Source organism: Elaeis guineensis, chromosome 14 (assembly GCF_000442705.2).
Source record: "Elaeis guineensis isolate ETL-2024a chromosome 14, EG11, whole genome shotgun sequence".
Taxonomy (NCBI): Eukaryota; Viridiplantae; Streptophyta; class Magnoliopsida; order Arecales; family Arecaceae; genus Elaeis; species Elaeis guineensis.
In genome coordinates, this window is record NC_026006.2 from 45,776,515 (window position 1) to 45,799,102 (window position 22,588).

At 36.3% G+C, this 22,588-nt stretch overlaps 1 protein-coding gene and 1 pseudogene across 4 annotated transcripts in view; both read left to right on the plus strand.

Annotated features, from left to right (window-relative positions):
- The window catches only part of LOC105057855 (LEC14B protein), a 47,558-nt gene that overhangs the window by 18,012 nt on the left and 6,958 nt on the right, over positions 1-22,588 (plus strand). For all 4 annotated transcript variants that reach the window (XM_010940560.4, XM_019854956.3, XM_010940561.4 and 1 more), the window contains one exon: positions 10,431-10,607. In XM_010940560.4, coding sequence (XP_010938862.1) covers positions 10,431-10,607 — 177 coding nt within the window. The remainder of the gene's footprint in view (positions 1-10,430; positions 10,608-22,588) is intronic.
- On the plus strand, positions 1,266-2,048 carry LOC140853757 (uncharacterized; annotated as a pseudogene).

A 22,588-nucleotide genomic window follows, 5' to 3' on the forward strand; every position in this document is an offset into this window, starting at 1 on the left:
TGATGGAAGTTATGTAGAGAACTTGATGGCGAGTCAATCATTCTGGCAGCGGGCTGAGAAGGTAGTGAAGACTATTAAGTCATTATATGAGGTGCTTCGCATTATGGATAGTGAAAGATACCCCCAGATGGGCTTCTTATATTACATGATAGAGAGGACAAAGCAACAGATCAGTGAGAATGATCCGAAGCATACTCAAGAATTCATTAACATCATTGAGCGCCGTTGGGACTATCAGATGGGTAGAGATTTGCATCTAATCGGTAAGCACGGATTCAAAAATATTTTAAAATATTTTTTTCTTATACTTGTAAAAATATACTTAATCAATTATGAAATTTATGTGCAGTTTATTATTTGAATTCGAGATTCTAGTATACAATTTCTGAGATAGATATGGATAACGAATTTCTTGCTGCTCTTCGTAATGTGATATATAAGATGATGTTCAATCCAGAAATCGCATCATTGTATCTGCAAGAGGTATGCTAGTTTAAAACAGATATGATTATTCAACTAAATTCAATCTGTACTCAATGATATATTTATAAATTTAATAAATATATTTTTTTATAGATGAAACAGTTTAGAAGGATCAAATTGCTTTGGAGTCCCATCAGCTGTCGTAAGCAAAAAGCAAATAAATCCAAATAAATTATATATCAATAATGAGCAGCATAGATTGACATCAAATGCCTAATAATATCATAAAATTTGATATGTAATTTTGCTTTTACAGCTGAATGGTGGATTCATTTTGGAATATCTGCAAAACATTTGAGAGGTGTGGCTGTTCGTATTCTTTCTCAGACGGTCTCTGTTAGTGGCTGTGAGCGCAATTGATCGACTTTCATCCTTATCCACAGCAAACAAAAAAATCGTCTGACACAAAAGTACCTCAATGATTTTGTATATGTTCACTATAATCTGAGGTTAAGGCTAAAATGTATTTAAGAGGAAGTATAACTAAAGTACACTAATTCGATACTAGATGATTATGTTGACGAGGCCAACGATCCGATCATCGGATGGCTTGCAGGTCAGCAGCAGGAGACAGAGCTTGATGAGCCGGGGTCTCCTCTACGATCAGTCAGTGTGGTAGCTAGAGAAATCAGGGTAGATCCAGGGCAATGGGTAGAAAAAAATATTCCACATATGGTTCCAGCTGATCAACCACAGCCTGAGGGGATACAAGGGACTCATTCATCACATGACTCGATGTTCGATACATCCTCGCAGAGGTTTGAGCGATAAATATTTAAACGATGTCGACAGTCAGCAACAAGACATCCATCATCCCAATCACAAACGGGTACAAGGAGGAAAAAGAAAAGACAGTTGCACGTGCACCACTCTCAAGAGTACATGAGCTATCTGGCTCAGATTCGGAGATCAAGGAGAGTGATGATGATACTAGTAGTAGTAGTCATGGATCTGATGATCAGGAAAGAATTGGAGGACAGGAGACCACTGCTTATAAGACATAGCCGCAGGGTGATATTCGATTTACCGATGAGTCTCAGTTTACATATGCCACACAAGATAGGGATCATGGTGGACGAGTCGGTATAGACCGTGGGGAGTCAATTTCATATAGACGACGGATTCCTAGAGGTCGTCCAGCACATGATGCAATTACAAATGATCTTGCACGTGGAGTAGGATCCATAGATGTATCTGGATCATCCTCGTATGATGGATCCTATTACCCGCAGCCACCTTATGATCTATATGGATATGGTGCATCCGAGGCATCGTTTTCTAGTGGTTATTATCCTATGCAATCTGGAACATCTTACGGATCAGATTTTGCTACCGATATATTTGGATGGGCTCCTTCACAATCATACCATTATTCCGAGGATACTTCTCAGAGCCAGAGTTTGAGTAAGAGATCTGAGATATTTTACAATCTAGAGAGGATGCCTTATGGGATGAATATTCAGAAGTACAGTACTTTTTGGTTAGAGGGATAGACTGATGTTCCTCCAGACTATGCCAATGATCTAGATATCTAAGAGCATTACAGACACTTGACAAGATATTAAATGCAAAGCAGATCTTGAGGTTAGTATATCATTTTTTGTGTTTTGTACTTTAAAAGTTTAGATACATTTTAATGCATATTTATATATATTTTTTTTAATTTTAGGATGTTAGAATCGTAATATAATGTAAATAAATATATATTTGAAATTTTGGATCAAGATTCCCTATACCGCTACCAAATTCAAAAATTAATCAAAATATGTCAATAATATGCAATATAATATAATTTTGGGGTTATAATTATGAATTAATAACTTGGAGATTCAAAAAAAATGAAACAAAACAAAAAAAATTTATACCGATATTGAACCGATACGTCGAAGCATACCGTGTGTCAGTATGGTACCGGTACTGTACCATATCGGTCCAGTGTCGATACGGGCACCAGTATCGGTACAATAGATCTTGGTTTTGTTACTGACAGTGTTCTATAGGAAAGGTGAGAGTAAAAAGCATTCTGATGAAAGAATTTGAAACAGAATTGAAAGAAAGATCTCAAGAAATAACCTAGCATTGAATAGTATCTGAAGTTACACTATTTATTTAAATTCAACCCTTAAAGTAGTCCAATGTATCCTTCATAAAGAGAAGGTGATAAAGAGGAGCTTGCAAAGTTTTGGGAAATAGATGACAAAGAACAGTTGAGAAACAATAGGCAAATTTCCACTCATGCACAACCATCCCGTCATTCCAATCTCTAACAAATGTGGACCAATTTCATCCATGTGAACACACTTATCCAACTATAAAATGCAATAGAAATGTTAACCAAAGACTAATGATAGGCTTATCAAGTGGCCCATTGACCTTCAAAAGATGAATGTCGCCACAATGAATCAACAAAGTAAGGAGTCAAAACTGGAAAGGATTAAGAAGCACCAATCCAAATGCCAGGAATCTTTAAATAAAATAAAGAGGGGAGATTGGCTAAAAATATAGTATAGGATATAGAGAAATGAACATTAAAATACTTATAATATTGAAAAGGTTCAATAACTGGCTGTTGGATTTTGGGAGTAGACATCAGAAAATGGAATGGAGACATGCAAACCCAAATTGACCTGGTCTAAACTATAGAAAATCATGCAAATCTTAATGTAATATATTCAACTGGTCAAAGAGATGAAGAGTGATGTTGCAAAAGAAGAAAAAAAGGGAAAACTAAAGTGAAAAATGGGAGAAGGATAATAAGATAGTATGTTAGTGCGTGTATGTAAATGATGGAGTTTTAGGTAGAATTGCAGTAGAATAAGGAAAATAAAAAAAATGGTGGTTTGGGGCACCTAAAACTGACAAAGGAAGGTTTCGTTTCTCTCAAAAAGTATAACTTATCGTAGTCAAAACTTCATCCTTGAAACCTCATCCAAAAATTTAACCAAGCACCATAAGTTTTGCCAAAAGCCAAAGAGCTTTTCAATAGCTAGAGACACTCAGGTTGTTGAATGCTACAGATGCTACAATAGTAGTTAATTGTTATATAGGGACAGTTTTATTGTTAGAAGATGCTTTGCTAGTCTCTGCTAGTGTTGTTCTGAGGCTCTCACGTGAAGATCCTGAATAATGGACTAGTCTCTAAAAGCACGTTGATATAAAAAATCAAATGTTGATAATGCAAGCATATTTTGTTAGGTCATAAGACAACATTTGTTTGTGTCTGTAACAAGATCCGCTATACCGGTACTAGTGTGCGTACCAGTATCGAGTCGATACGGTACGATATCGGTACCGTATCGTACCGACACACGGTACGCTTCGACATACTGGTTCGGTATCGATACAATTTTTTTTCGATTTCAAGTTATTAGTTCATAATTATAACCTCAAAATTATATTATATTGCATATGATTGACATATTTGGGTTCAATTTTTGAGTTTGATAGCGGTACAGGGATTCTTGATCCAAAATTTTAAATATATATTTATTTACATTACATTACAACTTTATCATCCTAAAATTAAAAAGAAAATATATAAATATGCATTAAAATGTATCTAAACTTTTAAAGTACAAAACACAAAAAATAATATACTAACCTCAATATCTGCTCTACATTTAATATCTCGTCGAGTATCTGTGATGCTCGTAGATATCTGGATCATTGACATAGTCTGGAGGAATATCAGTCCATCCCTCTAACCAAAACGTACTGTACTCCTGAATATTCATCCCATAAGGCATCATCTCTGGATTGTAAGATATCTCAGATCTCTTACTCAAACTCTAACTCTGAAAAGTATCCTCGAATGATGATATTACTGTGGAGTCCATCGAAATATGTCGGTAGCAAAATCTAATCTGTAAGATGCTTCAGACTGCATGGGATAGTAACCACTAGAAGACGATCCCTCTGATGCACCATATCCATATGGATCATAAGGTGGCTGCGGGTAATAGATCCATAATGCGAGGATGATCCAGATACATCCATGGATCCTACTCCACGTGCAAGATCATCTGTAGCTGCATCGTGTACTGGACGACCTCTAGGAATCCGTCGTCTATATAAAATCAACTCTCCACGGTCTCTACCGAGTCATCTACCATGGTCTCTATCTTGTGTGGCATGTGTAAACTGAGACTCATCAGTGAATCGAATATCACCCTGCAGCTGTGTCTCATAAGCAGTGATCTTCTGTCCTCCAGTTTTTCCCTAATCATCAGATTCATGACTACTACTACTAGTATCATCATCACTCTCCCTGATCTTCGAATCTGAGCCAGATAGCTCTTGTACTCTCAAGAGTGGTGCACGTGCAACTGTCTTTTTTTTTCCTCTTGTGCCCCTCTATGATTGAGTTTCCCGTGATTGGGAGGGTGGATGTTTTGTTTCTGACTGCAGACCTCGTCTCAACATTTGTCGCTCAAACTTCTGTGAGGATGTATCGAAAATCGAGTCATATGATGAATGAGTCTCCTATGTCCCCTCAGGTTGTGGTTGATCAACTAAAATCTTATGTGGAATATTTTTTTCTGCCTAATATCCTGGATCCACCCTGATCTCCTTAGCTATCACACTAGCTGGTCATGGAGGGGATCTCGACTCATCAAGCTCTGGCTCCTGCTACTGACCTGCAAGCCATCCAATGATCGGATCGTCATCCTCATCAGCATAATCATCTAGTGTCGGATCAGTGTACTTCAATTGTACTTTCTCCTAAATATATTTTAACCTCAACCTCATATTATAGTGAACATATACAAGATCATTGAGGCATTTTTGTGTCAAACGATTTCTCTGTTTGCTGTGGACAAGAACGAAAATCGATCAATTGCGCTCACAGCCACTAGTAGAGATCGTCTGAGAAAGAATGCGGATAGCTACACCTCTCAAATGTTTCGTGGACATTCCAAAATAAATCCACTATTCAGCTGCAAAAGCAAAATTACATATCAAATTTTATGATATTATTAGGCATTTGATGTCAATCTATGCTGCTCATTATTGATATGTAATTTATCTAGATTTATTTGCTTTTTGCTTACGACAGCTGATGGAACTCCAAAGCTGTCTGATTCCTCTCTAAACTGTTTCGTCTGTAAAAAATATATTTATTAAATTTATAAATATATCGTTGAGTACAGATCGAATTCAGTTGAATAATCACATCTGTTTTAAACTAGCATACCTTTTGCAGACACAACGATGCGATTTTTGGATCAGACACCATCTTATATATCACACTACGAAGAGCAGCAAGAAGTTCGTTATCCATATCTATCTCAGAAATGATATACTGGAATCTCGAATTCAAATAATAAGCTATAGATAAATTTCATAATTGATTAAGTATATTTTTACAAGTATAAAAAAATATTTTAAAATATTCTTGAATCCGTGCTTATCGGTTAATACAAATCTCTATCCATCTGATAGTCCCAACGGTACTCAATGATGCTAATGAATTCTTGAGCATGCTTCGGATCATTCTCACTGATCTATTTTTTTGTCCTCTCCATCATGTAATATAAAAAGCCCATCTGGAGGTATCTTTTATTATCCACGGTGCGAAGCACATCATAAATGGCTTAATAGCTTTCACTATCTTCTTAGCCCACTGTCAGAATGACTGACTCGTCACCAAATTCTCCACATGACTTCCATCAGTGCCGGCTCTCGCATATCTGCTCTTCTGCCACTCGGCACTGACAAACATCTGATGTAAGACTATTTTCTTCTGAAGAAGACTATCAAGTGCTATGTAGTTGGTAGCAAATCGTGTAATACTCGATCTTAAGATCTCTCCTCCAGTATACATCTGCATCAATGAAAGGACCCACGTGTAATTATAGATGAATCTAGTAATAGTCTGGGCAATCTCCGCTACCTGCTACACCCTACAAATCTTCTCAATATTCATCAATATAAGATCAATGCAATGTGTAGCATATGGAGTTCAATATATCTGCGGTCGCTGCTCCATCAGCAACTCTTCGGCAGTTTTATATTGTGATCCATTATCTGTGATGACCTGCACGACATACTGCTCATCCACTGAATCAATCACCTTTTCTATCAGACCAAGGATATATGTGGCATCGTGCATCTTATCTGAAGCATCAATTGATTTGTGAAAAAATATTTTTCCATCACAGTATGTCAAAAAATTAATGATTCCCTATCTAGTAGAATCGGTCCAACCATTACACATCACTGTCAGTCCGTATGTAGGTCATTTATTCTTATAAGAAGCAATCCATCTCTGCAGATCCTCCTTGTTACTATCAAGAAGTTGACCATAGATGTCCTTAGGTCCTGATGGATCTATACTCTGGCCGGCAGTCTCTATGGCTGAAATGACAGATCGATAGTAAGGATTGCTTCCTGTATTTATTGGAATATGGCTGAAATAAAACTATGATCCAATAGCTCGCCACATATCCTTCTTCTTATCCTTTTTCACCATAGTGTCAATCCTCTGCTGTTTTGAATCCTTGCTAGAAAAAGCCTGTAGATCTACATCATGGATGGTGGCTCATGCTGGAATATCTCTAGAGGACCTCCTCCTACTGTCAAGAGCTCCCAACAAAAATGACATGCTGTGTCTGCTCCCTCTACCATCGGGTTCTTTGACTGAAGTAGTCCTCCTGAACTCGAATTCTCTCCTACCGATCGCTGATCCAGATCTCGATTCATAGCATGATAGTCCAAATCGCTCTCTTTATCTGGCCATCCCTTCCTATCGGTACTGATCAGTCATGCTCGTCTGAATGTCAATCTCAATCTGTGCCTCCTCATCATCTGAAGGGAAAGCCTTCTCTGACTCTCTAGAGTGATAAGAAGGTGGCTCTGTAGCTCGACGGTCCACTTCTGTCCTCTTCTGCTTCGCCCTTTCTTTCGTTGCTTTCGAATCAGTGAAATGCTTCTTCATCAACTATCGAACCTCCCGTGGGCATTTTCGATGCATGGACATGGACATGGACACATCAGGATAACCACCAGCCAGATGCTCTTCAACCTAGTCACCCCTCTCTTGAACTCTGTGTTGCATCATTTGCATTTTCAATAATGCCGAACCGAAAGCATCTCGCCATGATCCCAACCAATGTCACACTCTGAATCTTTCTTCTTACTCATTTATGCAAGTATAACAAAACACGATAATTTAATAATTATTAAAAAGATATTATATATAAATTCAAAAAAAAATTAATAGTAATTTTAAAACTCATAAATTCAAAAAAAATATGTTATATGCTTCAAATAATATTTTTGAATTAACTATAATATAATACTAATTTTATATATTTTTAATTTGATAATATTTTTTTATTATTTAAATAATTATAAAAATATTTTTTAATTTCAAAAATTTTAAAAAAAATTGAGGTTAGATTCAAGTAGCTTGAATTATTCTAAACATGATTCTAAAACTCTGATTTTTTATTTTTTTTAATTTATTTTTAAATAATTTTTTATGAATAAATATATATATTTTAAAAAAATATATAATTAATGAAAGTCAATGAATATCATGCTTTAAATTTTTTTCTTACAAATTTCTGCAAGTATAATAAAACACGGTAGTATAATAATTATTAAAAAAATATTATATATAAATTCAAAAAAAATTTAATAATATTTTTAAAACTTATAAATTCAAAAAATATGTTAAGCTTCAAATAATATTTTTGAATTAACTAAAATATAATACTATTTTTACATATTTTTTATTATTTAAATAATTATAAAAATATTTTTTAATTTTAAAAATTTTAAAAAAAATTGAGGTTAGATTTAAGTAGCTTGAATCATTCTAAACATGATTCTGAAACTCTGATTTTTTATTTTTTAAATTCATTTTTTTAATAATTTTTTTATGAATAAATATATATAAATATTTAAAAATATATAATTAATAAAAATCAACGATTTTAGTGTCATCATGTAGATCTTTCAAAGATCTATCACATATAATCAAATCATACCAAAATCACAAAATTTTGGCATGATTTTCTCTTATTTTTATACTTCTTCGTTCTTATTCTTTTTTTAACAACAAAAACATAAAAAATAAAATATTTACTAAAAGAGTAGTATATTACCTTACTTCCGACTAAAAATCAGCGTCTCCTCGAACCAGTGCTGCAATTTGACAGAATTTTTTTCTCTTTTTCTAATTTTTTTCGCGTCTCATTTTCCTCTCAAGCGAGCTCGGGAGTTCTCTCAGAGAGCTCTCGGATCTCTCAGACAAAGCACCTGGGCTGTCACTAAATGACAGCCTAGACCCCACTACAACCCTCCCCACCCCCTTCCCACCCCCATGTAATGTTTGTCGGTACGGTTTGGTTCAATGCCGAACCAAACCGTACCGAGCCATACTGCCCAATTTCGGATAGTATGGTCCCAAACGATGCCGAACCGTCCAGTTCGGTGCGGTTCGGACCTATTTTTCAGAAAAAATGGCCGAACCGGATCGACTGGCCGCCGGTCCGGTTCGGTACACCCCATACTGGGCGGTTCAGCCCGGTACGGCATTCTTTGGTCTGTAAGTTATAGCCATCAAATAATGAGAATATCAAAGGAAAAAAAAAACCAACATGAAGATTGCAGAAGATGCTACAACTGGTGTATCATGCATCACATCAAACCCATGATTTTATACTATGTCAGAGCACAATTAGATGGATGGCCGAGAGTAAGACACTAATTAAGTCAAACCCAAGATGTTCGAGCTAGCAAAGAGCTTAAAGAAGCCAAAGGATGAGTAACAAAGAGGTAGGCACAACCAAACCAGAGAAAAGTGGAGCAATAGCATGCGACTACAGAAGGAAAACTTCTTAGGGCCACAAGGAAAGGAAAAAAGAACACAATGAGAATAAAATAGGGGATAGGCTGATTGTGCTTCCATGATCAAAAAATGCCATAATGGGAGAATTAATTCAAAGTGGATTTCTCCTAGATTAAGTTTAAGCAAAATATGAAGGTAGATATGAGAAAACTAAAGCCTAAATAACTGGAAAATGAAAATGATAGATGGGAAATGGACTTATGGTAATAAGAAATGTATGATGGATTCTGAAGGAAACAGCATCAAAGCATTTATCTCTCAAAGCAAGGTGGAGAGCTGGCAAAGAGATTCTCCACTAAAACACTGTGGTAGGTGCTGGACCTTCTGGAGACACAACAGATTGTCCAGATGAACCTTTAGCATATTGTAGTAACTTCAGAAGCTGCATAGTGTCCAAATGATGAGACCACCATTACCATCATAGATTAGTACAGGCAAATGATGGTGATTTCAGCTATATTTGAATATCAGAAACCATATTTTTGAGGAAGATTAAAAATCATGTTCTGGGGTTAGATCCAGAGCTAACAGATTCTCTCAGCAAACCAGAAAACAAGTTACCACTTTCTTGCAATAGTTCTAATTTCTGACAGATGTTGTAGGTGAGGTTGCTGCTGCAAAGATAGACATCCAGATAGTAAAATCAGCAACATTGTTGACATTGGATCTCCTGGTAGCTCTTCAAAGTTGTCATGCTACCAGGTTAATTAATTAAGTATTGTGGAGTTGCAGCAGTGCAACTCCTTGTACTTGGGGCAAAAGTCAATATTAGAGTTAAAGAACCCATTGCCTCTATCTTGTTAAGATATTGTGTGCATTTACATTATTACATATACAAAAAGACTATGTACAGTTTTTCTGATTAGCTATGATGGTTCATAAGTAATTACATTCTGTAATATTTATCCTTTTCATAATTTTGTTTCTAATATTTGGTTACTTTAAGTGTTAGTTCTTACTGTAGTTCTTTGGGAAAAGGTATGATCCTACCAAAAGAAAGTATCCTACTCTGCATGCTTTGTCAAAGTACAATTGTTTTTTCCCCATCACCCATGAAACCAGGCTGAACAATATAAATATACTCATGTAGGATATTCATGATGGTTTGGACTTCAGTTTGCATGATGATGTGGTCTACTCCTTCAATATTTTTTCTGTAAAATTTTCATCTGATGGTCGAGAGCTTGTTGCTGGCAGCAGTGATTGTTCAATATATGTTTACGACCTTGAAGCAAATAAACTGACATCACGTATTCCAGCTCATTCGGTATGGTGATTTTGTTATTTTTGCTGCCCAAATTTATGTACTTATATGTATATATCACTCTTTTGATTAAATCGAATTTATGTAGTACTTCTTTTTTGGTAAACTATATGGTGCTCCTTTCGTTGGATTCTTTATGTTAGATAATGAAAGGTATTATTTTTGTTTTAACATTTCAATAATTTTATAGCAAGATAAAATTGTGATGTATAAGGTGCTGATTTCCAAACTTATAATGTTACTTTGAATGCTACCCACTCAAGTCCTCTTGTTTCTCCCTTTCTGTTTGTATGTATGAATGCTACTAAACTTCAATGGTGCTCCTTTCATTGGATCTTTTTCTAAGGGGATAGATGAATGATAATAACTTGTTTTAACAATTTAAATGTTTACTACTACAATTAAATTTTTGATGTAAATGATACCAATTTCGAAACTTATAGTGTTACTTCAAATGCTATCCATTCAAGTCCACTTGATTTTTTGTTTCTTTTTTTACATAGCATACTAGTCTTCTTGGTAAGAAGAGGTATGAATTTGTTTTTTCTATTCTGCTGTATCAGATGTTCTTTCATCCTTACTTTGATATGCTTGTACTTGGCACATCATTATCATTATATGATTACAGATGTCCTTTTAGAGCTTGGATGTGGGTTAACTGATGTTGTTTTAAAATTGACTAACAGGTTTTGTCTCTCCCTTTTCTAGAGCAAGGGAAGGGCTAAATCTTTGCTTTACTATGACATATTATGGTATCTTTAAAATCTGAAACTTTATGGGGCACATTTGCTGTCCATGGATGATGACTGCCTTAAGAGATTTCATGGAGTTAAGATTGGTTAAGTCCTGTGAAGATATGAAAGCAGTCCCCAGTCGGTCTTGGCTTTGGTGGATTCCTTATGTTTGAAATTTTAGTTGAAGTGTATATTTGGCATATAGGAAATCTACCTCCTGTTTTCAAGGATGTCTATAATGTATTTAGTCATGGAAATTGGAAACTAGTGGAAGGAAAGCCAAAATCTGACAGCTGTCATCCTCAAGGAGGAAGACAACTGAGTGAGCAAGCTGCTACTTTGGTGACTTAATCTGGTGGCCTGGTCCAGGCCAACTAAACTGAGGTAAATATTCTGACTCAGATGAGAAAGAGCAGCAGCTCTGTTGTCTAAAGGTTGTCTTGGTCTGAGTCTCCATAGATAAAGAAGATGGGGATGTCCTTTTGTAGGTCCAATAGAAAGGAATAATCATCAAAAGTTATAAAGGTAACTAATGCTGTTACTGCTGATTTGGTGATTTCCAGGCATAAGATTCCGCTGCTAAATTTGGGAACACATGATCTTCCTAATAAAGGACCTTCATTGGAAGAGAAGAGCCCGCTAGCCCAGACATCAGGAAGTGACAGACTAGAAACCTAGTTCAGGCCCAAAACAGAAAATGAAAAACACATGAAAAAAAGAAGAAGAATACGATGGGGAAGAACTCCCATCATATTCGGGTTGGTCTCCTCCCGATTTCGCCGGAAAAGCCTGTTTTAAGGACTCGAACTCCCCCTCCAATCCTTTTAAGACCCCCTCTCACCCCTTTGAAACCCCACTAGTTGGCCTCCAATCATCGCCCGGAAAGGACCCATCTTCCTCTTCCTTTCCACCATCGAGTTCGTTGAAAATCATGGCCCAACCATTGCCAGAAGAAGGGTAGAAGCCCTTAAATGTTTAGATAATTTTCTTCCCATCTTTCTCTCTCCCCTCACTTTCTCTCTCTAGTTTTTCTCTATAACTTTCTCTCTCTATGTGTTTCTCTCTCTACATGGATTTTCTCTCTCCAAAATTGTTGGATCGAGTAAAGAGCTCTTCTCAAAGATTTTAATCGACTCTAATAAACGGATCCTAACCTATGATTGTTGGACAGTGTACTGACATCCACTCTAGCTAGATGCCGTTCTATTAGATTTGATCATTCATGATTTCTATTGAATCATTTATACACTAGTTCAATCATGATTTAATGGAATCACTTGATTAGACCAATCAGGATGCCAGATAGTATAGCCTAGTTAGCTTTATTCCACCCACTTAATTTCTCTCTCTTCTTTTCTATCTTTCTCTCTATTTGATCTATAAATCCAATGAAGGAATTCAAGTCTTGTTGCTTTAAATCTGAGTTGATCTGATAGAGAGACTTCGAACAACCTATATCTTAGCATGATCTTAATCATGGTATTCTATATCAGTCTGAACCGGTTGGTACACCTCGTACCATACCGTACCGATAGAAAATCGGTACAGTTCAGATCGATTTTTTGGAAAATAGCCTGAACCGGATTGTACCGGATGGTTCAGTGCGGTATGGGTCCGAACTGTATGGTACGATACGGTACGGATCGATATGATGCGGTACGGCACTGGTACAGTGAGGTACAGCTTGGTTCTCTCTTTTTTTTGTCGTTGAGTGGATTTTTTGAATTTTTTATTGTCAGTACGGTTCGGTATTGTATGATACGGCCCCATACCATACTGTACCGTATCGACCAGCAACCGACATGAGGTGCGGTATCGATTTTTAAAATCTTGATTTTAATCAAATAAAGTTTGATGATTGGATCGATTTGAACCCTTAGATGCGACTACCCATTAATCCTATCTTTTTTGATTATTAGTATCCTTTCTAATTATTGGACTTGATCGCATATAGGGATGTAGTCGTTTTGACAAGAAGATATCCAGTAGTGAGATACTATAATATGATCTATTAAATAAAGATTTTGAAAAAAAAATTCTAAAATTATTTGGATTTGTTAGAATACGTGTGAGGTAAGTAATTCTTCATTTTTTTAGATTTATCGATAGATTATATGATATTTATATAATTGAATTTTGAACCATATTATTTGTGATTTATGAATAGGAAGCATGATATTTATTTATTGAATTTATTATAGAATATTTTGGATGCATTATCTAAGGTATTGATTCTATTATGGATTACGATCGATTGATTTCGATTTTGAATGATTTTGCTATTGTTCAGTTTAAAATATGAAATTGATTTTATCAAAAAAGAGATTTGATTTGAAAGAGATTTGGACACGTAATTTGACTATGTATCGAAACCCTACTAAAGGGGGTTACACGCTAGTATATCAACACCCTACCAGTGGAGATTGTGCTGGTATACCGACATCTTGCCAATAGGGATTGTGCACTAGTACATCGATATTCTGCTAGTGGGGATTGTGCACAAGTACATCGATATCCTGCCAATGGAGATGATGCGTTGGCATATTGATATCCTGCTAGTTGGGATTATATGTTAACATATCGATACCCTAACAGTGGGGGTTATACGTTGATACTTTGACTTTGACTATTATGAGCTCATTCTAGCCTAGCCACAAGGTTTAAGTGTAGTCATAGTTCATGGCTATCGAGGTGAACCAGATGTTTTGAAGAAAATTGATTTACGAACTAAAATAAATTTTGAAAGGATTGAATTTGCATGCATCTTATTTTGATAGTACAGTACATTTTGAATCAGATTTTAAAATTAGAATTCTAAGTGGATTGGATCTGTATGCTTATTGATTGGAAAGTACTGTATATTTTGAACTAAGTTTTGAATCGATATACTCTGCATAATTATTTTCAGCATATTATTATTGCTTGATTTATCTTAGATAAAGTGTTCATTGCTTGCTAAGTTGTCAAGCTTATTATCCTCTTTTTTTTTTTTAGATTTAGATACTTAGTTTCAGACATAGGCACTGCTTTGGGAGTGAAATTAAAAGCAAAATTCAGCAATATCAATATTGTTTAGATTTTGATTTATTATTATTAGTTGGGATTTATCAATCGAGATTTATTTGATGCAAAGATTTTCAAAGATATTATTAGTTGGATTTATTAATTAAATTTTAACTTTTGATTATTTAAATTAATTCCGCTATTTGCTTTATGTTATTGTGAAAAAAATGCCTTGCATGTTTGTGAGAAGAATTCTTCATAAATATGCAGCAGTTGCCATGAGCCCTGACTTGCGGTCTTGGGTTGGGAGCATGATAGTTTCAGTTGAAAAATCTAAGGAATAGGGCTCTATAGATAAATGTTAAATTTATTGCTTTGGACTCTTCTGCCCTTTTTTGAAATCTTGATTCAATGGCCTTTGCTCATGAATGAGAACTTAAATAACCTATTGTTTGGCCAATATCCTCCCTCAAGAAACTAGACACATGGATCCACCCAAAATTAATGTATTAGGCCCAATTGTTTGTCTAGTCAGGTCAAACCCTTTTTGAGATTCTTGAACAAGAAACTAGGTGTCAAAACAAAAAAGCTGCACTGAAAATAGAAAGAACCCCAACCCTCATATGATAATTAGAGAATGGATTTTCTTTTCAATTAAATCCGATATATGTGCTTTATGACAACTAGGTAGCAAGTAGCAGCTGACGAACAACAAATAATTTACCTCATTGTAACCATGACAACACTATGATAGCTAATTAGATGACAGCCTCTCCTAAGAGGCAATAACAATATCTATATGATTGAGGAAAATATTTACTCAAGACTAACTTTGTAGTCAATTAAAGAAGTGCAGAAACATGCTCCTGAAGTTTATCTCCCCACATTCGTTGCATGTGCCCTCATCATCTAAGCCACACCTACAGCCTGTGCCAACTTTGCCAAGTCTTCAATAGAATTCATCAGGGATATAACCAGAAATGCCTGGATGGCACTAGTCATGTCATCAAGCAACTTGCCGAAATCCGGAGAAACTGTGCTCAGATGATCTACCAAGTTTGGCAGTCCTTGGTGCTGTAGCTTTGCACTGACGATTGGCTGATCTCCATCATCAGTGTTCTTGGATGGTTCATCTTCAAAAAATCCAAGTACAATACTTTTGACCTTTGCCATGTGCATGCCAGACCCGTCGAATGCTTTAGGACTATACCAAATGCCATGTCAACTTCTTCTGGGTTAGTAGGCTTCACTTGTTCAGACTTCAGAGCTTGTCTTTAGAGCTTTGATTGTGCTCAATGTGGTTATAGTAATTAGGACCATTTTTTTCATTTGCAAGAATGACTTCAAGGATTTATTGCTCAAGAAGGATTTCACCACTATTCTAGTTCTCTTCGTAGGAGCATTTCCAGGATTCCACTGGAGTGTCTAGTTTGATGCTTAGACATCTAATGTTTTTATGTATAGAAGAATACGAGTCGATCTTCTCTGATCTCTCAGAATGAGAAGGAGAACTGGGTGATGTGGTAGTTTGATTAGCTTCGATATGATCTTGTAATCTCCATGATCACCAATTAGATGGACAAGGTTCTCCTACTGCCATGGTGTCTCAATTCCTTCAGCCACCCTCAAAAAGGGTGATATTCCAATCACATCATCGAGAACCTAGTCTACCAATTATTGAGAATGACTATAATATCAATATTCAGTCATGGTATTCCATAATGGTCCGAACCGGCCGGTATATCCTGTACCGAACTGTATCAGTAAGGAACTGGTCCAGTTCAAATTGGATTTTTGAAAAATGGGCTAAACCGGATCGAACCAGTTGGTTCGGTATGGTATCGGCCTGAACCGTCCGATACCGGACAATTCGGTACGGTTCGGGGCCGATTCGGTTCGGTTGGGTTTTTTTTTTTAGGTGCCCGTGGATGAGATTTTTTTTATTTTTATTATCAGTATGGTATGGTATGGTACAATCCGGTATGGTACGGTATGGTACCATACCATTCGGCAACCAGCATGAGTTCCGATACCAAATCCATGAACCTTGATATCATCAATCATTCAATAGCTGGAATTCAATTCAACTAATTTTTTTGTGGAAGCATATAGTTCTCAATTTATGCATCACACAATCATAACATAAAGGGCCATTTGATCAAACATGGCAAAGCCAATCTCATCCAAAATTAAAATTTTACCACTCACAACTCTAAACTCAAAATACGATTTTTTTTCATGCCATCATCTTATGATACACAAAATAGTTAATTATATAGATCAACAGTACAAAACTCTCTCCTTACCTTACTAATTATACCACTTATATAACTACAAACCTTAAAATATGCAAGATGGATCTAATTCTTTCCTTTGCGGTAGTAGCTTTGCTATGTACACCAAAAGCACTTTAGGCTTGCTAGTAGCCCAATGCCGATCAGCCTTTCACTTTGAAATATCCTAATTCAATGATGAGTTACATCGCTGTGCAAGCATCCAAACATGGGAAACAAAATAATTTTAGAAAAGTGGAATGAAAAAAAGTAACAAGGATCAATGCTTCTTGAAACATGGACAGTTATGAAATGTTGTCTAAAAAAGTCATCAAAGCAGGTGCATTTACCAACATAGTTGAATTTAAGAACATTACAGTACACTTAACAATTTGTGTAATAAAGATTGGTACCTTGAATAGTATCATTTAAAGCATTTATCTTTTCTGAATACATTAGGATACACTTGAATAAACTGAAAAACTTTGAAACACATATCAGAAGTATTTCAATATCAATTGGTTAGCAACCAGCCATTGTGCCCATTGCTTATGGGTTCACTAATCGATAGATCCATTAACTAAGGGTTCACTCAGACCAACTATTATACCTACTGGGTAGCATGGTATTCCGTACCCGTCTGAACCGGTCAGTACACCCCGTGCCGCACTGTACCGGCTGGGAACTGGTTCGGTTTAGGCCAGTTTTTTAGAAAATGGCTTGAATCGGACCGAGCTGGTCGGTTCGGTACGGTACGAGCCCGAACCGTCTGGTACCGAGCGGTTTGATCCAATATGGGGCAGTATAGCATCGGTTTTCTTTCTTTCTTTTTTTTGGCTGTTGGGTGAGATTTTTTTTATTTTTTTATTGGTGGTATGGGGTGGTACGGTACCGTACGATATCATACCGGCCGACAACCAGCATGGGTTGCGTTACTGAGTCTGCGAACCTTGCTGGCTAGTGTTCATTAACTGACTAAAATTTTCATTTATATCCATAAAGCAGGATATCTTTCACTTGTTGGTATTATGATGATTAATGGACATTTCAGTAAGGATTTGCTCATCACAAAAGTTGAAGGTGAATGATGACTTCTCAAATAAAGGCCAAAATAAGATTTATTCATTGCATTGAAACCTAAATATTACATTTGATTTACAATTCTAAAATGTAACCATAATGCTTTTGAAACCATGAGAATTTAGTTAAGGCAAATAGAGGTCAGAAATTTTGTTCATAAATGAGGTACAGAATATCAAATCTAACATCATACTTCTCTAAAGTTTCAGATTTCATGTACAACTAATTCAAAGACTTTTGACAGACCCAGCAGAAATCAGGATTCTATATTAAATTGAGTACCAAGATAATATCGAGAGATTGGAGACTTAGTACCATAAAAAACTATGTGGGGACATTTATATTCTCCAAACCTTCACACTAGAACTCCATTTCTTCTAACTTGCTGCTATGCTTTAGTTTTTTTCTTTGCTAATTGCCTTTTATAGGTGGCTGGGATTCCTAGAGTTGCAAAATAGTAGAAAGAATGGCTTCTAAGAATGAGGTATCCACCCACTGAAAAGTATTAGCTGGGTGTCAAACTAAGATTCAGCTGGATGACTGCCTTACAAGCATTAGGTGGCTGTTTTTAGTAAGTATAAGCAGGATGTGTCAATTGAATAACTAGCATGAAGTGGCATTGAGTAAGAGGTGGCAGTTTACTGGGTAAACATAAGATGTAACAAGCATGACATTGCAGCAAGTAGGAGATAGCAGCTTGCTAGAGAAAGCATGAGGTGGCAAGTCCAGTATGTGGTGGCCGTCTGTAGCAAGCATGAAGTGAATAGCATTAGGTGGCAACCTGCCAAAGAAACGCAAGGTGGCAGCTCTCTTTACAAGTGTGAGGTGGCTAAAATCATGAGAAGATTTACAATCCAATCCTAAAATTCCTCTAACTTATTTTTAAGATCTCATTAGCAGTTTTGTTTTTGTCCTTGATTTTTTGTGTATCTTCCTAAGATAAACTGTATAAATCATGTTACTTCCTGATAGACTATATGCACACACATTTATAGAAGTTATCATTTATCTAAATTAACTCTATCATAGTCTTTATTAAGATCTTGCAGTGTTGGGGTGTTACACCAATATGTGGTGGTCACTGCTTGGTAGACTGAAGATTGGCCTGCCAATCCGAGAGCCAGGGTGGTTTAGGAGTAAAAGCTCTGCAAGAGCCTATTTGAGAACTATTGGGTAAGTGGCAGTGGAGATTTATAAAGGAAGATAAACTTTTGTGGAAGAATCTGGTTTGCTCTATTAACTATAGAAGAAGAAGCCCATTTGGCTCTTTTTCTCTGCTGCCAGAGGCTTCTCCTTTGTGGAGAGGTGTTCTGGAAATCAGAGTGTTGCATGCAGCATCTCCTTTGACAGCGGCTTGCTGATTTTATTCTGAATTCTTTATTTCTGAAGTATTTGGTATGGGAAGTGAGAAAAGTTGTTTGGTGGTATCACTGTTTCAGTCCAGTGATTATAGATGAGTGTAATCTATCTTTCAGAGGGGTTCTCACTATTAATGTGCCGGAAGAATATCCATAGATGATGACTGTGCTTCGTTCTATCATCCTTATCAAGAAACCTGACAACCTTATATGGAGATGGAGACTCTCATGTGAATTTAGTGTCATGTCCTTTTCCTGCTGCTTCAAAATTGATGGAATTAAGTTAGATGATTTCAAATCTATTTGGAAGTCTAGGCTCTAGGGAAGGTCAAAGTCTTGTGTCCGTTAGCTATCAAAAATAAAATCTTGACTACTGATAACCTAAGAGAGAGGCTGGTTTTACTCTTTGCCGTGTTATGGGTAACATTGATAGAGATGGAAACTCTCATGTGAATTTAGTGTTATGTCCTTTTCCTGCTGCTTCAAATTATGAAAATAAGTTAGATGATTTCAAATCTATTTGGAAGTCTAGGCTCTAGAGAAGGTCAAAGTATTTTGTTGGTTAGCTATCAAAAATAAAATCTTGACTGCTGATAACCTAAGACAGGCTGGTTTTATCATTTGCCCTGTGTTATGGGTAACATTGATGCTGAAACTACTTACCATTTGCTACTGGGTTGTTCTATTGTACATGACATTTGGAATTATTTCAAAAGCAAATTAAATATCAGAGGTCAACCTGGTTCCTTATACTCATTTTAGACAATTAGGAGAGCTAAGAGAATCAAGAAAAATTTGAGATAAGATTGGGCTTTAATTGGCTATGGCTGTGTAAGGGAAAGTTTGGTCTTTGTTAGTGTCTATGGCTGTGTAATGGAAAGCTTGATGCACAAGAAGTAACAGAACTTTTTATTCTACTTTCAAGCAACATGAAGGTATTCTCTTTTGAAAGGCATGAGAGTGGTAATCTTTTTGAAAAGTGTATATTTTTCTCTTTAAGAATGCCTATATGATATGAAGGCTTATTTGACTAGATTCTAGATAAGTTCCACATTTTGATGGCTCGATCTGGTTTCAAAGAATTTCAAGAAACCTGCTGCTGATGTTTGAAAAATGGTTTCTTTTGGTCCTCAACACGAGTCATTGACTTATTTTGCCAAGAACAAATTGGTTCAGAGATGATGAGGTTGCTCTGAGTTTGAAATGAGCAATGCTGACGGTGTACTGATCCTTCTCATGGTTTGTCTCCCCTGAAATCTGATGGAGTATCCAACATCTAACTGAGCAAAATCAGGTCTTTTGGAACTTTCCTGTTGACCAAGGCTCATGACTTGCCCCTTTTTTTGTCTTCAGTAAGAGAGGTCTTGAGGCCTGATAGCAAATGATGCTGGGGATTTGACAATAGTGTTTGGCAGGTGCTGGCTTCCTTTTTCATGATGTTTTGGTCTTTATAATTGGTTTTCAGATTGGCCTGGGTGGGTCATGGGCTATTTATGCCGGGCTTATTTAACTCGTTGGTAGAGGAGAGCCAAGGGCCTTTGGAACCTTTTTTCATGTGAGCCTCCTTTCTTTGTTCTCCTTTCTTCTTTTCTATTTAAACCTTATTTCATACCCTTGTGAATGAATTAATGGGTATTTGCCCATCCTTCTTCTCAGGGAAAAAAAGGTGCCTTCGGCTTATGTAAGCATATTTTATAAATTTTGAATAGCTTCGGATTGACACCCTCTAAAAGTGGTGATTAATCTATCTTCTTCAGAAAAATTTTTTTTCCTTTTTTCTGTTTATATCCCTTTTTTATTTTTTAGTGTTGTTTGTGTTTTGGAAATTACTTTGGGTCCAACATGGAAGCCAAACTGAAGTTGCTGAAATAATTAAAATAGCTGAGATGCTTTAGTTTAAGTCTGGACCAAAACACATTCCTACAAAGTACAAATTTTAAGCTATATGAGCATGTCTTCTCACGAGGAGTGCTGATGCATAAAGACTTTACAAAACACAACAGACATATAAAACTAGTTTGCATCAACAATTATGCAACTCCTGTGCTACAAATAGTGAAGTCTTCAATGGGAAAGGAGGAATAATTGGAAGGTAGCAGCGCAGCAACAGTATTACTTTAATTGGTAGCCTTGGTGCTAGTTATTAAGGAGAGCAGAAAGGACACTCAAGGACAGGTAATTATGAAAGAACAGTCATGAGCATGGCCAAGCAACGCAATAATTGTTGAGTCAAACTAACATAAATGAAATGTTGATTACAAACTAGGTCCCCAGATCGGTTGATACATCACTGAAAGCAACATGGCCCTGCACAGGTTACCCTTGAAATGACATGAGACCCCAAAGTGCCATGCTGACAGCTGAAAGCTGCATATGTGGCTGGTGAATTCACAAAGAGGACCGTGAATTCACAAAGGGGTTGGCAATATTAGCTGGTGGTTTAAATCGTGTGCTGATGAAGTTGGATGACAGTGAAAGAAGCTGGCCCATCAAGCCAATCAACATTGAAAGATGCTAGCATGGATTGTTAATCTTATGCAAAAGCATTACTAACTTGAAATGTACAAGAAATGGACCTGAGAATTGCCTAATAGGGCAGGTGAGCCCTAGAGAATATATTATTGAGGTGAAATGATCAACCAACAAACAATAAGCATGATGTTGATGGCCAAATATCAAGACTATGAAGCTAGTTTAGAAAGAGCTGATGTGTAGGATTTACTGCACAAGCAGAGGAAGCTAGTCTTTAATATAAAGCATGACAGATATTTTGTTGATGGTCTAGGTGCAGGTCTAATATGTAATAATGAACCTGTAAGAACCACCATGCAAAATGGCAAGTAAACGTAGAGACTATTTAGGCATAAAGGTTGAGCTATCAAGATTTCTAAATAAAATTGAATGGGAAGAATTGAGGTCTTGAAGACAACTGATCCAAACTAGAGATAATAAAGTAGGTCAAAAACATGATGGATTTTGAGACCCACAGATGAATGGCAAATTGTAGCCAAAATAATGGGTAAAATGGTGAAAGATGATGATTTAAGGTTAGAAAACTCTTAAAGATTAGATCTTGAATTGGAAAAAATTCAATGGTTCAACATAATAAATAAAGAACAAGATCACACATGAGTAATATAGGACCAAATTACAAAGAAACCTTAAAACACTAGGCAAACACAGGTTAAGCAAACTAAGATGAACTAGCAGGGTAGTAATGAGTGAATGTTGGCAAACACAAGTAGGACCAATGATCTATTTAGTAATTGGAAAGGCTATCCAATTAGCATGGTACTAGGCCTGGTACATAGGCTGTGAGCATGAAATATGCATGAAAAATCGAAACAGATGATCATGGATGCTAGAATTTGGCTAATGAGGCCATCAAGTTGATATTTTACACTTATGCTACTTGCATTGTAATTTATTAGCCATCAAATAAAAAACTGGTAACCAGCAGGAAGACCCTTAAAAACACTGAAAAACCACCAGAATATGATAAAAGAGGAGTGAAATGCCATTTAGATTTTTGCTGG